Here is a 14,422-nt window from a genome sequence, read left to right on the forward strand (position 1 = left end):
ACTGGTTTTCCTTACAGAGAAAACTGGTGCTATAGAAATAAACTGAAATGAATTTTATGATAGGAATGTATTACCTGTTGTGTGCATCTAAAAGGCTGTGATGATTTGGATGAAACATGGGAGCAGAAGAATGTAAAGAAATGGCGGTAATATCAAAGAAAGGGGAAAAAATAGCAGAATAAACATTTTCACCTGAGTGTGTGACCTCTGGCATCACCTTTGACTCCTGCTTTGTGATTTTGTGGTGGATGTGGACGGGTTCAGTGGGTGCATTGGAGGCTGTGTCCCGGTGAAGCTCTGCGACTTCCATTGTTTCATATCCTGAAATAGACTGCTGGGACTCGGAGGGGGCAACAATGCTCCCAGACAATCAAAGAGTGGAACCGCACTCACTGGGGAAAGGTGGAAATTAGCCCTTTGAGCCGACCTGATTTGGCGGCGGCCTATCTGCTGTGCCGTCTCAGCAGTAATGGGGGTTTGGGTGATTGTTAGTCGGGGTTAATGAGTTTAAACCTCAGAGACGGGCAGACGATGGGACATACGCCGTATCTGATAAGATAATGGCGCTTCTGTGCTCTGCCTTTCCTGCTAATTGTATGTTATCTTCTGCTTCATCTGTGTTTGGATGTTTGGTAGTGCAGTTTGTGCATTTTTTTTAAAGATCTACATGATAGCCAGAAATGTAATATTGTATCATTTTTATATCTGCTGCAGAGCAGAAGGAGGGAATTTATTTTGTTTGTTTTTTCTTTTGCATTAAAACAAAATCAAGCATCAAAATCAAGCATCTTGATAGCAAAATGAGGTGTTATCTAAGGTGGCCGGGAGGTGCAAACCAACATTATAAAGTCTAAAAAACTTTTACAAGTTCCAAAACAAATGATCATTACAGGAAACAAATTTACATAAAAAAATAAATAAAAATAAACAAAACACTTTTAAAAATTCAAAACAAATTGAATTTTAAGAAAACAAATAAAAAACATTAAAAAAACTTTTACAAGACTCTAAACAAATTATCATTTCACGAATTTAACCGGAAAGGGTGGGTACTAACTTTTGGAACAAGAAACAGACAAAGATGTGAAAAGCAGAGATATGCATATGGAGGACATCTTTAGATCTAAAAGAAATTAGCTTTTAAATGAAATGGCTTAAATTTATTTCCCCATTATTGTTGGCTTGATTGGCTGTGACTGAAAGTCAAAAATCTGATCTTTTCCTGATCAGCAAATCCACCATAACTAACTGCTACCTTTGTTATCCACAGGTTTGTAATAAATACTGAGGTTGGCCACAGTGTCTGATCACCATGGAAACAATAAAAGAAAATAAAAGCTTTCACAGGAATAGACATGGTTGTTTTTGCAGTATAAGCACATATTGCACATTCAATGTTTGTTTAACTTAAGGTCACAAATAGAAAACGTTTTCAAGAGTCTAAAACTGTTCTACTTTTTTTTTGTTTTTTTTTAAATCATAGATGAAAAAGCATTTTAGTTAAACAGGCAGAAGGAGCTGGACAGATTTAGCATCATTAGCAGCTCATTTTAAACTGGCTGTGCTGGTTTTTCAGGAGGGGATCTTTTTAAAAACGATTTAAACAACATTAACAGATGCAGATGAAAGTATTTGATCTCTTTATGTAGCCGTTAAAGTTATATGGGGTACATTGGGGTAAAGGCCCAGTGTAAGAATATGGTTATTTCTCTGATTTTAAGTGTAAGGCCACTTAAACGACTTCTCATTTTAAGAGATGTATTTAATATGTTTTTTTCCGTTCTAGCCAACTGACGTTTGTTTTGTCGACCAGCAGATTTTCTGATCCTGAAACCAGAAAGTTTAATCCTATCTAAGAATTTTTAGCTTTGTTCCAGTTGCACATTGTTTGGATTGTTCAAATTGTTGACATCTTTTGTCTTTTTCTGAGCTCCCAAAAATGGCGCTTTTGGTCTGCCCCATGCGCATTCTTGGGCTGTCACCAAAAAAAACAAAACAAAAACATTTCTTTATTTTCCTATGAAAGGAAATTAATATAGATAAAGTGATCACCTTACTCTCTGGAACTTCTAGTAATTTACCTCCTACAGCAAAGAAAGTAAAGTGCATTTGGCTAAATTAAACATTTTGTTGTATTATTAATGTACCATCAGGTCTTTTTATTGGATCTGATGCCAAAAAATTGTTTCCTTTTCCCTTTTTTGTAATAATTTTTTTTAGCTCTATGGTTTATATGAAAACAGGTTTAAGAGCCTGAAAGGTTCGAATTAAAAACAGCAAATCCTTTCTGTTGGCACGGAAATAATGTGAATATTTACTTTAGATTTTGTACCAGGAGTTTAGAGATAATGCAATGGGATTAAATCACTTGGTTTTAAAACGTCTGTTTTGGTGTAAATGTGTGTATTAACTTATTTTCTGTGCTGAAATAAATAGCAGTGTCTGATCCATCATTTGTTTTCATTTTTATGTGGCTTTGTTTTTAATTCTGAATTGAGGAGAATGGTAAACCCCAGACTTCGTCTGTTTTTAATCTTGTTGATTCTGTGTGCATGGTTGTCCATGTTTAACAGCAGAAATGTTTTTTTGCTGCCCCTGTATGTGATGGCTTTGATAGTGGAGTTCAGCAGGGCTGCAGCTCTTCTGCTGTGCTTTGTTCAGGTTATCTTTGCCAGAGAGCCTGCAGACACATCAGAGTTTAAAAACCTCTTTGTTCAGTGAAATGTTTCTTACCCGGAGCTGTTTTTTCGGTTTGTGTTTAAACACAACACATTTGTCTTTTAAATGCGGTATTTAAACTGGTAGAAATCAGTGGAGATTTCAGGATTTTTAAAATTTCATTTTTAGAGGCTTCTGTTTTAATGTCAATATTGATATACATTCCTGTCATTTTTATTGCGTTTGATGCAAAAGTTATAAAGCAATTTATAATATTTATTTATGGTTACACAATTATTGAACTAAAGGGATAGTTTAAGCTTCTTCAAATTATATTCAGTAAAGTTTTGTTTTGAGGGACATTTTCCTGACCTGTGGTTGATAAGTAATGTAAATCCCTTTATTGTCCCACAGTGGAGAAATTCCCTCTGTGCATTTAGCCATCCCCCTTGGGGAGCAGTGTGGGGGTAAGGGTCTTGCTCAAGGACCCAGAGTGGCAGTCTGGGGATCGAATCGGGTACCTGCAACCTATGTATATATATATATATATATATATATATCCATTTTCGGACATGCTTAATCCCAAGCGGGGTGGTGAGGGGTGCTGGTGCCTATCTCCAGCTGTCTATGGGTGAGAGGCGGGGTCCTCCCTGGACAGGTCGACAGTCCATCGCAGTATATATATATATACATGGGAAATAAAAATATATGTATACGCCTCAACAACAAAAGCAAAGAGCGGACAGTCAGAAGTTCGACATGGATTGTACTTCTGGGAAGGTTGTAATACAGGAAAATAATGAAACTTAATTCAATGTAACTATAACAATATAACTTATTCATTCATTCATCCACCAAAGTCAACATTAACATTTTATCTGACATATTTTAGCTCTTTGCTTTTTCCTATGCAGCTTTCCACTGAATGCACCATAGATGTACATGCTGTAAATGTATGTTTGATATTCAGTAATTATAACACAAATATAAAAAAGAATCAATGTTAATTTAATAGAGAGCATTAAAGTAACCCCCTGTCTGTCCAACAATGTTCTCGGTTCAAGACAAAAACATAAAGACGTCATTAAAACGTTGCTTTACAGCGGCTAAATGTTGTAGAAATGATTTAATGTTTATCAGAGTCGATACGTTTGCTTTTAAGGAGTTGCTTTTTCTGTTTTAAACTCAGTACAGTTAAAGATCCGTTGACACTGCTGCTTCTTCTGGCCTCCCATTATAACAGATTTAAACCCAACAAATAAAATGATGTTTTCTTTCTTTCAACAGTGTTTTTGTTGTCTTGTTTACTACCTTATGCACAGTGATGAAACACTGTAATATTTCTTCAGGCTTTTGAGTGAACAATAGAAGAAGCTCATCGCAGAGCATCTGATAACCTGTGCTTGAGGTGAGCAGACTAACATGTCAGGAGCTTCACTGTCCGTTCCTACATGTCCTGTTGGTAACTGCTCCTTTTTACATAAGTGTTCTGCAGCTTCCCCGCAGGTCGCTGCTTGTCTTGGTGGGTGAACCCATCAGGGTGACGTCATCGGTTATGAGCCCTCATTCTTCCACCCTTTGCTCCGGCGCTCAGGCCTTTTTCCTCATGAATACACTATAGACTGCATAAAAGGAGCCAAGATGTTGAAATATGAACCTAAATATTTCAGAAATCAGATTCTATATATCTGCTAGTATGATAAGGGGGTGGGGGGGTTTGGTGCTGCTGACTCAGATGGGAGACCTCTGGACTATCTGTTTGACTTTTAACATAAGCTGGATAAATCTGTTGAAAATGACAAAAAGATAAGCTAACTGGTGTTATTTGACACAAACCATGTTTGCTGGAGTTAAAACAGTATTCACACGCATATTTTTAACCTTATGACGTCTTTGAGCTAGACTGAGTAAAGCAGGAAAATGGAAATAATCACCTGGCTGCGTCTTTAAGTGGTAGTCCGCTTTTAAAAACCAATCTGTTTCAGCTAATTTCCCCTGAACAGGAACATGAGCTCGGTACGTTGGTTGATGGACTCCAAACACGTATCCCTCCCCTCCTTTCTCAGATTTCTCCCTAACATGTGTTTCTCAATCACAATCAACACAAACAAACAAACAGTGACAGAAAACAGATCCGTCCAGCAACAGCAGTGACGTTTGCTTTCTTTCATTTAAGTTACTGTCTTGTGTAATTTGACCTTCAGTTCATCATCAGTTGATGACACTCATCAATCAGTTCAATGGCTTTGACGTAATGAAACAATGACAAGTCAAAAGATAAAACGCTTACAGTCTATATCTGGTGCTTTCATTGTCTTTCCCTGATGCATGAAACTATTCTGTCCCTCTAAAACCTGCAGAACCGCTCAAAGGAGCTTCTTCCTCTTGCTGGGATCAGGAGATAACTGAAGCAAAACCACTGACAAAAATTTGACAGGAAAACTGAAAGGCGGTAGGAGTAGTCGTGCATGTCAGGGTGATCTCCTAGAACAAATGGTTAGGGCCGATTTGACGTTGCTGTCGACTATAAGGCAGCTTCAACAGATAAAACAGAAAAAAACGTTGCTTGATGAGTGTGCGATGTCTGAGCGCGTACATGTAAATCACTTGTTTTTGTTCCTTGTTGTAAACTGATGGAAATTAAAGTTTCAACTGTGATAACTTAGAAAATCGTGAATAAAAGTAAGAGCTTTGCAAGACTAAAAAAAACTACAGCTTTTGACCAGTGGGTGGCAGTAATGAGCCGTTAAGGTATCTCTCAACCTCCTTCAAATGAGAAGAAGAGGAAAACGGAACCATTAATCTCAGGTTATAATCTGCATGTGTCAAAAACAACATTTCAGCAAAGGTATAACTTCCAATCCATGGCTTTTTTAATGTCTCCCATAACCCCGAACCCCTCCCTCACTATATAGAGCAGGGACTATACAGTGAGCTTTATAGTGCACTCAGTTCACTGGCTGTTTGGACAGATGATCACTACTTTTCACTCCCCGTTGAACATCTGACTTTGACTCTCCACACGGTTCTCTCTCGCATCCAAAACAAATCACATGAGAGCCTAACCCTGGCTTCCAAAGCATTCTGGGATATGTCTGCTTGTCTAGTGACCATGGATGTATGTCGTTACCCGATCCGTCCTGGAAGCACCATCCGTACCATCGGCTCATTTGCTCATCCGGGTTTCCATAAATGATGTAATTATGCTATTAAAATGACTTATTTCTATCACTAAAGAATGCTATTACACATCTTTATAAATGTTTTCTGACTTTTTCTCAGAGCAGTCCGGCAAAATAAGATTAAACCATGTTTATCTGCATTTCACTTGTTTCTTTCTGTAGATTACGCAACATATAGCATAATTTTAACAGGAAAGGAAAACATTAAACTCAAAAAGACTAAATTTTAGTTTGCTTCATAGGATCCCATTTCCTTTACAGATCAGACCAGTGATAGAACAGAAAAGATTTTGGTGGATGTATATCTGGTTGCGCGAATGAGCTGATGGTCCGGGTTGTGCTTACGGGACGGATCGGGCAATGACAGCGTACACTACTTTTTAAGATGCATTGTGGGAAATGTTTAGTCCACTTTCTCATCCACTAGACATTCGGACACTGATATAGAATGGTGTATAAGCTCTATACACTGTGCCTATATAGCGGTTAGGGTGGGCGTTGTGTTTTTATTGGTAGAACAACTTTTAGCTGCTTTACTGCCACCCACTGGTCAGGAGTGTAACAACTTCAGGATTTTAGATTCATCCTTTTAAAAAGGCAACTTGTTCAATTTCTTTATCATTTCTTCATTTTCGACATTATACCAGATTAAACATCTACAAGTGACATGTATGTATAAACTTACTAGAAACAAATACATATCTTTTATATATTCATATTACATTCTCATCTTCTTATCGATGTGAAATGTGTGTGTTCTCTCTAAGCAGGCCTTTTTTGTTGTGTTTTGAATCTTGTTCTGATTTCAACCAATGATGGAAACGGGATGGCTGGATCTAAAAACTATGCTTATGAAGGACTGATCAGGCTTTTTCATCTGTGGATTTCTTTTACACCATGCTTCCCTCAACTGAAAAATAACTTAATTAAAAAGAATTGCTGAGCTCAGAATTATAATCTGTTCCACTGTCTTTGCTGTGGCTCTGTTTTAATTTGCTTCAAAATAAGTTTATCATTTTGTTTTAAAATCCTTTACTTGAGGTTGTAGAGCAAGCTGTGCAGCTTGCTGATGCCGTGGGGTACTGGTGCATCTCTGAGACAATGGCTGCATTTCTGCTTTCTTTGCATTTAGGAAAAGTGTCTGCAAATATACTTGACTGTTTTTTCTAATTTGATCCAGTCAAATGTGAACATTGCTTGGATTTGGGGGATGGCAGGACACAAGGGAAAATGCAGCATCGTCCTGCAAAAATAGAGACATCCTGTCACCCTGGATGGAAGGAAGAAAATGATCATTTATTTGATCATATAAATAAAAATAACTAATGTTTACATAGTTTTCAGTTTTTTCTACTGATCTATGCTCTGGGTGGAGTAACCAGAACATTCATTCAAGTAAAAGTAGGATGCTCTCACAAGAATAATACTTTAGTAAAAATTAATACAGTAAAGTACAAGTATGTACCTCAGCTTATTGAAGGCTGTATTCTGTGTTGCATTTAATGCCTGTTGAATCGCGTGGGGATTTATAGATGGTGATTTTTGCCTGCAGCAGAGAGCATTTAGGAAATGGAAATACCCCAAAACAACGAGCCCATTTAGGCCCAACTATTGGTAAATGATCCAATATAATCAGGAGAGTATAACCATCGATAAGAAGCAGCTTGATGAATGAAGCGTTAGGAAAGTCTGAAGCTAACTCTCATGGGTGGCAGATTGATGATTGTTTTCTGTTTCTGTTTTTTTTCTGTGGTGAAGGAGCAGCTCAGAGCGGCGTAAGGAAAAGTCCCGCGATGCGGCTCGCTGCAGAAGGAGCAAGGAGACGGAGGTGTTCTACGAGCTGGCCCACCAGCTGCCCTTACCACACAGCGTCAGCGCTCACCTGGACAAGGCCTCCATCATGAGGCTGGCCATCAGCTTCCTGCGCACACGCAAACTGCTCGCCACAACCATGAACACACACGCAGAGACACAAGAAGGTGGGAGCTTCACAAAGGGAAAAAATGCAAATAGAGGTTCTGTTACATCCAGTGTGGGTGGGAGTGTTGGGCCGTGGGACTTATTTTTCTCTCCGCCTTCTTCTTCTCTCTTTATCTCAGGAAAATTAGAACCTGAGGAAATAAAAAAAAAAAAGCAGCAGATTTATTGTTCTTCTTCTTTGGCCTCCTGAAATTAGATCCAAGGGAAACTCAGTTAAACATCTGTAACATCAGTGGTCAATGTCCAAACATTAAAAACAACAAAAAACAACATTTTCTTTGCTCATTCAGCCCAAAGCAAAGAATGGAGGAAATAAAAGACCCAGGTTGTTCATTTAAAGTAAAAAGTGGGATTTTTAAGTGTAACTATCATGTTATGTTTATTTTTCCACTGAAAAAAAACAACAAACTTTTCATCCAAACATCAAATCAAACATGTCTGCGGTGTCTGTGCAGAGGGAGGGCTGCCTTAATGTCAGTTAGTGCCAGATGATTGTCTCTAGGTTTTGATTGGAGAAGCTTTTAAAGGGAGAAAAGGCAAACTTACACCAGTAGGATGCATTTTAGTGCTCCGTCAGCCATGGAGGGAAAGTCCTTTCTAACATAATTAAACAGGGAAAGGTTGTTAGATTTTATAATAGTTATAAAAAGATATTTAGACTATTTAGGTTTACATAATTAAAAAAACACCAAAGAGTAACTTTTGTCCTTCAGATTCTAAAGTGTAAAGTCTTAAATGTTCCTTCAAAAAGTATTTGTTTCTTTAATATTTTTGCCTGATCTTATTCACCTTAAACATACATATAACATACATGTTTTGCAATATTCTTCACCCTGAATCCACAGGAGAATGGAACATGGTGGTGGCGGCATCATTATGTGGGGATGCTTTTCCTTAGTAGGGTCCGGGCTGATTGGAGGATGGATGATGCGATGTTCAGGGAAACCCAGACGTCCTGTTAGTGTTTGGTGCATCTATAAATATCAGTTCTCCTATCCTTTGTTTCCCATTTTTGATTATGCACCAGCTTGTGTTGGTCATTAAATCTCAGTTAACATACAGAAGAATTATCTGAATTGGTGCTCAGGGTTGAAAAATTACCACCAATACAAAAGCTGAATGCTCCACAGACAGATGTTATATTTATTATATAATTCACATGCTTTTTTTATAGACCAGGGGCTTCCTGTACTTAATGACGCCGCTCTTGTTTCGCTGAACAATAACTTCCAGCTCAACAATTCTAAAAACCAAACATGTCAGACCAACAGGAAATCATTTTGATTTAAACAAGAGCTTAATGTTACCCATTAATCTAGCCCGCCATTTTAATCTGCCATCATTCTGCTCATATGGATCTTTTGATGTTCTGTTTCTATTTCATGAACAAACACTTACCCCTGCTTCAGGTTTGATCACCTTCATTAATCAAAGAAATCCTTTACGTCGTCCTAAAGCTGCTGAATGGGACTCATTTGGCATTTACAAGGCTTTTATTTTATAAATAATGGTACAATTCAAGACATACAAACAATCAAATAAATGTGCACATAGATTAATCTATAGTGCCTTTATTGTTTTTATGAGTGGTATTTTTCCCCAAAAGAGTCTGCTATAATGTTACGTTATTTTTAAAGTTTCGTTTGACTGTTCAAATATAGTTAAATTAGAGTGAAGCAATAATTCATTATCAATATGTAATGCCATACAATTTTATCTAGTAATGGCAAAATTAAAAATTCAATATCTAAATATACATATCAGTCTATAATAACAACAGTTCTTACTGACATCCTGGGTTTAATGCAGTTTTATTTGTAAGTATTTTATAGATTGATGGTATATTGGTGGAGTTTTAAAAACAAGCCAAAGTTTGTACAGACATCTGTTCTTTCTAAGGCTTTTATTTTGTTAATATTGATAGCAGAATTATATTGCTTAGATATAAATTTTGGCCATATAATCCCTCTCTAAGTTCATCTCATTTATCAATGTCATTTATGTTTGTGTTTGAAAATCTTGCAACATTATAAAAGATATTATATTTATTTGTGAGGTTTTTTACACCTGAGATCTAAAACACAGCCCCCCACCAACAGCCACCCCTCCAATTCCCCCACCCCACCGTTTGGCTTTTATGCAGCCCATACAGATTTAGATTTGTTAATAAGGACTCAAATCAACAGGTTTTTTATGGAGTGAGTTTTGCTCCATTATTATTGTCATCAAAGATCTTGATAGTAAATGGAAATTTGGAAAAACATAAAATAAAATAAACCACAAATTCAATTTTAAAAAACTTTTTGAATCTACAGCATAAATTTTTTTTTTGTTGAATTAACATCAGCCCACAGAAATGTGTAGGAAACTTGTTTTAAATTAGCTCAGAAAGGGGGGAAATGGTTTTAATGGTGGTTTCTGTTTTGTTTCCCAAGATTTAAAGATATCTGCTTTTGAAGCATCCTCTAGCACCCAAACATCAGGGCCTGAAACTTAATGTTGTTTAAATTAAGCCAAACCTTTCCTGAAATTCAAGTTTGATCACCGCATTAAACACGGAATTCTGTGAAGACGGGTGCAGAAGAAGAGATGTAGGAGGACGGATAGAAAGTGAGCAGGAGGAAAGAAGCCGGTTAGAGGGCAGGAGAGAACAGGGAGATCCATGCGATGCAGCGGCAGATAACGTTATCACAACGCTCTGATTGCTCCGTGATGCAGTGGGGAGATACCAGAGAGGAAGCAGAGAGCTCTGCCCATCGTTCGGCTGGTGCTGGCATTATCCCCACCAGCCATAACAGCCGACCGCCGTGGCGCCATCCCCTGCTGGCGTGCACGCCCATGCACGAGCAGCACATGCAAAGGCAGTGATAGCGAGCTGCTGTGAAAAAACACCTCGGGTTACTTAAGATGAGCTCACTAGGAGATGAAGCTCTTAGATGAAATATTTTTCTAACAGGTTTTGTGATGATCTTATTTAATCATTTACAAACTTTTATTCACTCTTTACTTTGATGCCTACCCTGTTTGAAGTCGGAACATGCACTGAAAAACAACCACATTTGTTTATTGATAAATGGAAATTATTACTTAAACTATAAAAACCTGATTAGAGCAGCAATGATATCCTTAGATTAATGATTTTAAATGTGATTCTTCTGGGGAGGAAGTAATGAACATTACTCAGCACCAGTTTGAGTATACTCTACACTGTAGAGGTTTTTAAAACTGCTACCTGTAGACTTTAAAGGTAGCTTACAGATGATCTATTGATTATAGTTCTAGATTGGTTGATTTGTATTTGTCCTTTAACTTTGTGTAAACTAGAAAAAATCCTCTTCATCTTTAGATCTCAAACAGATCCCAGAAGGTGCTGGATATATTCTTTAGAACTGTGTAATTATTCAATCTAGATTGGAAAAAGTCTAATTTCTGCCTTAAGTAAAGCAACCCCACAGCATGACGCCGCCACCCCCATGTTTCCCTATGGGTGTGGTCATGTTTTAGGCTTTTTTCACAGCCATACAGTGTTTTCGAAATGTAGCTCAAGAATTTGTGGGATGGTTTCATTCGATCGTCCAACAATTGAAACCTCTTTTATAAATCATGTTAGATGTAAGACGTTGGAGACAGTCGTCACACGTAGATCGCAGATTTCTGTCAAAGAAATATTCCTTCCTGTTGCTCTCAGCCTCTTTGCTGCTTTAGAAACCAGTTTCTGTTTTTTTATTTAATTAGTTTAATTGATAACAAATTGAAACCAAGGTTTCAGTGAAAATGAGCAATAGTCTAATTTTAACTTGCTCATTATTTGGTTTTAAAGAAGGAAAACTGAACGACAAAGATAAATTATTATTAAATTATGAATGTTTAAAAGTATCCAGACAACAGTGTTTGTTTCCTTTTATTTTTTGACTTTCATCCTTTTACCACATTGTTTATTTATGTCTAGGTGGAAAAGTATTACTCTTAATATCTCAATGAATACACTAAAGTTTAAAGAAGATGTATGTTTTTTTAAATCAAAAACTTTTTACATTCAATATTTGCTTTTATTTATTTGTCTTCCCTCTTTTAAATTTTTCAAATCTACTTTTCTTTAAGAAGGTATTTTCTTATATTTATTTTCCTTTGATATGAAATCCTTCAAAGAAAACATCCAATATGAGCCTGGGTCCCCTAAGCCCACATCAGAGCGCAGATGATGTTATCAAGGTTTCCGTCAGTTTTTGTTGGGAGTTACACACCCTCCTTCCTTTCATGTTTCTTGCTGTTTGAGTCAAATTCTGCATCTTTTTGCAGTTTGAGACAGAAAATCTATCCTGCTGCTGTATTCTGTATAAGGCAGCGGTTCAAATGTCAAGATAGGAGGGAATTTGTCAGTCCTGCAGCTGCGTGTCGGACACCCAATTATTTTCAAACGAGGTCGGTTACACAACTGAGGAACAACAGAGGGGAGGAAAGTGCAACTTGGTCCAAATGAATTGTGACCATGGCTAAGTTCAGTATGTAGGCCAAAGGTGGCACTTTTTCTTCAGATCAGGGTCCTAGAGAACTGCTCTGGGCTCTGCGGCCCCATGAGAAAGCCCCGGGACCCCTGTGGGAGTTTGCACTGAGCGGGCCTGGGTCCAAACTCGATACTCAGGCCTCTACGGGAGTATTGAGAACGGCTCTCCTCTTATCTCAGGGAAGCACAGAAGAGGAACTGCAAACTTCCCACCCTCCGCCCCAACCAACTACTGGGCTTTGTTCAGTTTGAAGCTGCTGTCCAGACACATACACACATCCTCACACACACACACACACACACATAGAGTCCCCTCTGAACTGTGCTAGAAGTGTTTTTATATCAATTATCTCTGAAATGAGACCTCGTGGACAGACCGGAGTCTCTCTGTGTAAATGTTTGCATACTACACTAAGCATATTTGAACATAATTGCATAATGTGTGAGTTGTAGTTTGGCAGCTGTTATAAAGGCTTGGACAGTTTGCAAATATTGTACTGAAGTCTGAAGGAGTTTTATTTGTATCAAAGGGGGAAAAAAGCCCTTGGGAAAAGATTTCCACTGATAGTGACAGAAATAATCTCCTCTGCTCCCAGGCTGCGGCAGCTGTAACCAAGCCGAGGATGGACTCATGGACAACCTGTACCTGAAATCTCTGGAGGGCTTTGTCACCGTGGTAACATCAGATGGAGACATGATCTTCCTGTCTGAGAACATCAACAAATTCATGGGCCTCACGCAGGTACCCAAGCAGTGTGAGGGAACAGCGTAGCTGAGAACACAGACAAACAGCAGCTTCAGCATAACAAGACATTAACGCTAAATACAACTTCTGATTTCATTTGAAATTACAAACAGAAACCCATCAGTCTCTCAACACTGATTGACAACATCTTATTATTCATCATATAATAAAGAAACAAAATTAGTCACCCAAGAAAGACAATATAATCAATTGTAGACTTGTTCAACCTCAGTGTTTTCCTGCAATCACTTGTAAAGTACAATTAAACTGAAGAAAATGAAACAATATCATTTTAAGTAACTAGAAAAACTAGTATTTTCCTTGTCAGGATTTATTTTGCTAATTTTAAAGGTAAGAAATTAGCCCAAACTTTGGTCCTAATAAAACAAAAAAAAAACAAAAAACTGGACCAGTTGTTTACAGGTACAGTGATCTATAAACACATCCTGCTCACTACATTTTATTACATTACATTGAATAAAAATACAGTTAGCTGAAGCCAATGCTAATATTAGCATGTTTTCTCTCTGTTTTGATATGACTTGTTGATTATTCCTTATCTCATGTATTTTACTGTAGTTTTCGGTCTTTGTTTGCATTAAACATACAGAAAAACAAAAACAACATGTCCTTAAAACGTTGCTTTGATTCCTGACTGTTCAGAAGAAGAATATTCAAAAATACATTGCAACCTAATTTTATTATTATTGGACGTTCTTTTTTTAAGTTAACAAAAGTTTATGTCTTTGTGTTAAATAGGACAGTGGCTAGATTTAATTTTTTTATTCGGCTATCTAGAGTTGAGCAAAGTAAAGGATTTCAGATTTTATTTTTATTTCAGGAAAGTGTTTTTAAGTGTTAATGAAGTTTAACAGAGCTCTCTTAGTATTACTCCATTATTTTTAAAGTTTAAAAACATAAATAATGGAGTGGATAGCATTCATAAGGCTGTCACCAAATAGCTTTGTTGGATTTCAGCTCCTTGTCCTCTAAAGATGAGACAGTTTCTGCTCCAATCACAGTCAGTATTTCACTTCTTTCTCTGGTTTCAAAATGAATCTCCAAAGAAAGGAAGCAAAGTCTGTGATTACCCAGAATCTGATGGTTTTTGCTTTGGTGAAAATAATTTGGTTAATGTGCTTATATTGAACAGTTTTATAGACTGGATAAATTTGAACACATTTTCTTATGTTTTTCTATCAGGTGGAACTCACAGGTCACAGCATCTTTGACTTCACACACCCATGTGACCACGAAGAGATCAAAGAAAACCTCAGCCTGAAGTCTGCAGGTAAGCTTACTGCACAACCTCCCAAACCCACGTCACAACCCACATATATATATATATATATA

The 14,422-nt window shown here is 37.3% G+C and overlaps 1 protein-coding gene across 1 annotated transcript in view; it reads left to right on the forward strand.

Annotated features, from left to right (window-relative positions):
* The window catches only part of LOC107090627 (endothelial PAS domain-containing protein 1-like), a 76,426-nt gene that overhangs the window by 22,992 nt on the left and 39,012 nt on the right, over positions 1 to 14,422 (forward strand). Inside the window, exons 2-4 of the mRNA XM_015384124.1 lie at positions 7,599 to 7,819; positions 12,921 to 13,066; positions 14,273 to 14,360. Of these exons, the coding sequence (XP_015239610.1) occupies positions 7,599 to 7,819; positions 12,921 to 13,066; positions 14,273 to 14,360 (455 nt within the window). The remainder of the gene's footprint in view (positions 1 to 7,598; positions 7,820 to 12,920; positions 13,067 to 14,272; positions 14,361 to 14,422) is intronic.

Source organism: Cyprinodon variegatus, unplaced genomic scaffold, assembly GCF_000732505.1.
Source record: "Cyprinodon variegatus isolate N-32 unplaced genomic scaffold, C_variegatus-1.0 Scaffold304, whole genome shotgun sequence".
Classification (NCBI taxonomy): Eukaryota; Metazoa; Chordata; class Actinopteri; order Cyprinodontiformes; family Cyprinodontidae; genus Cyprinodon; species Cyprinodon variegatus.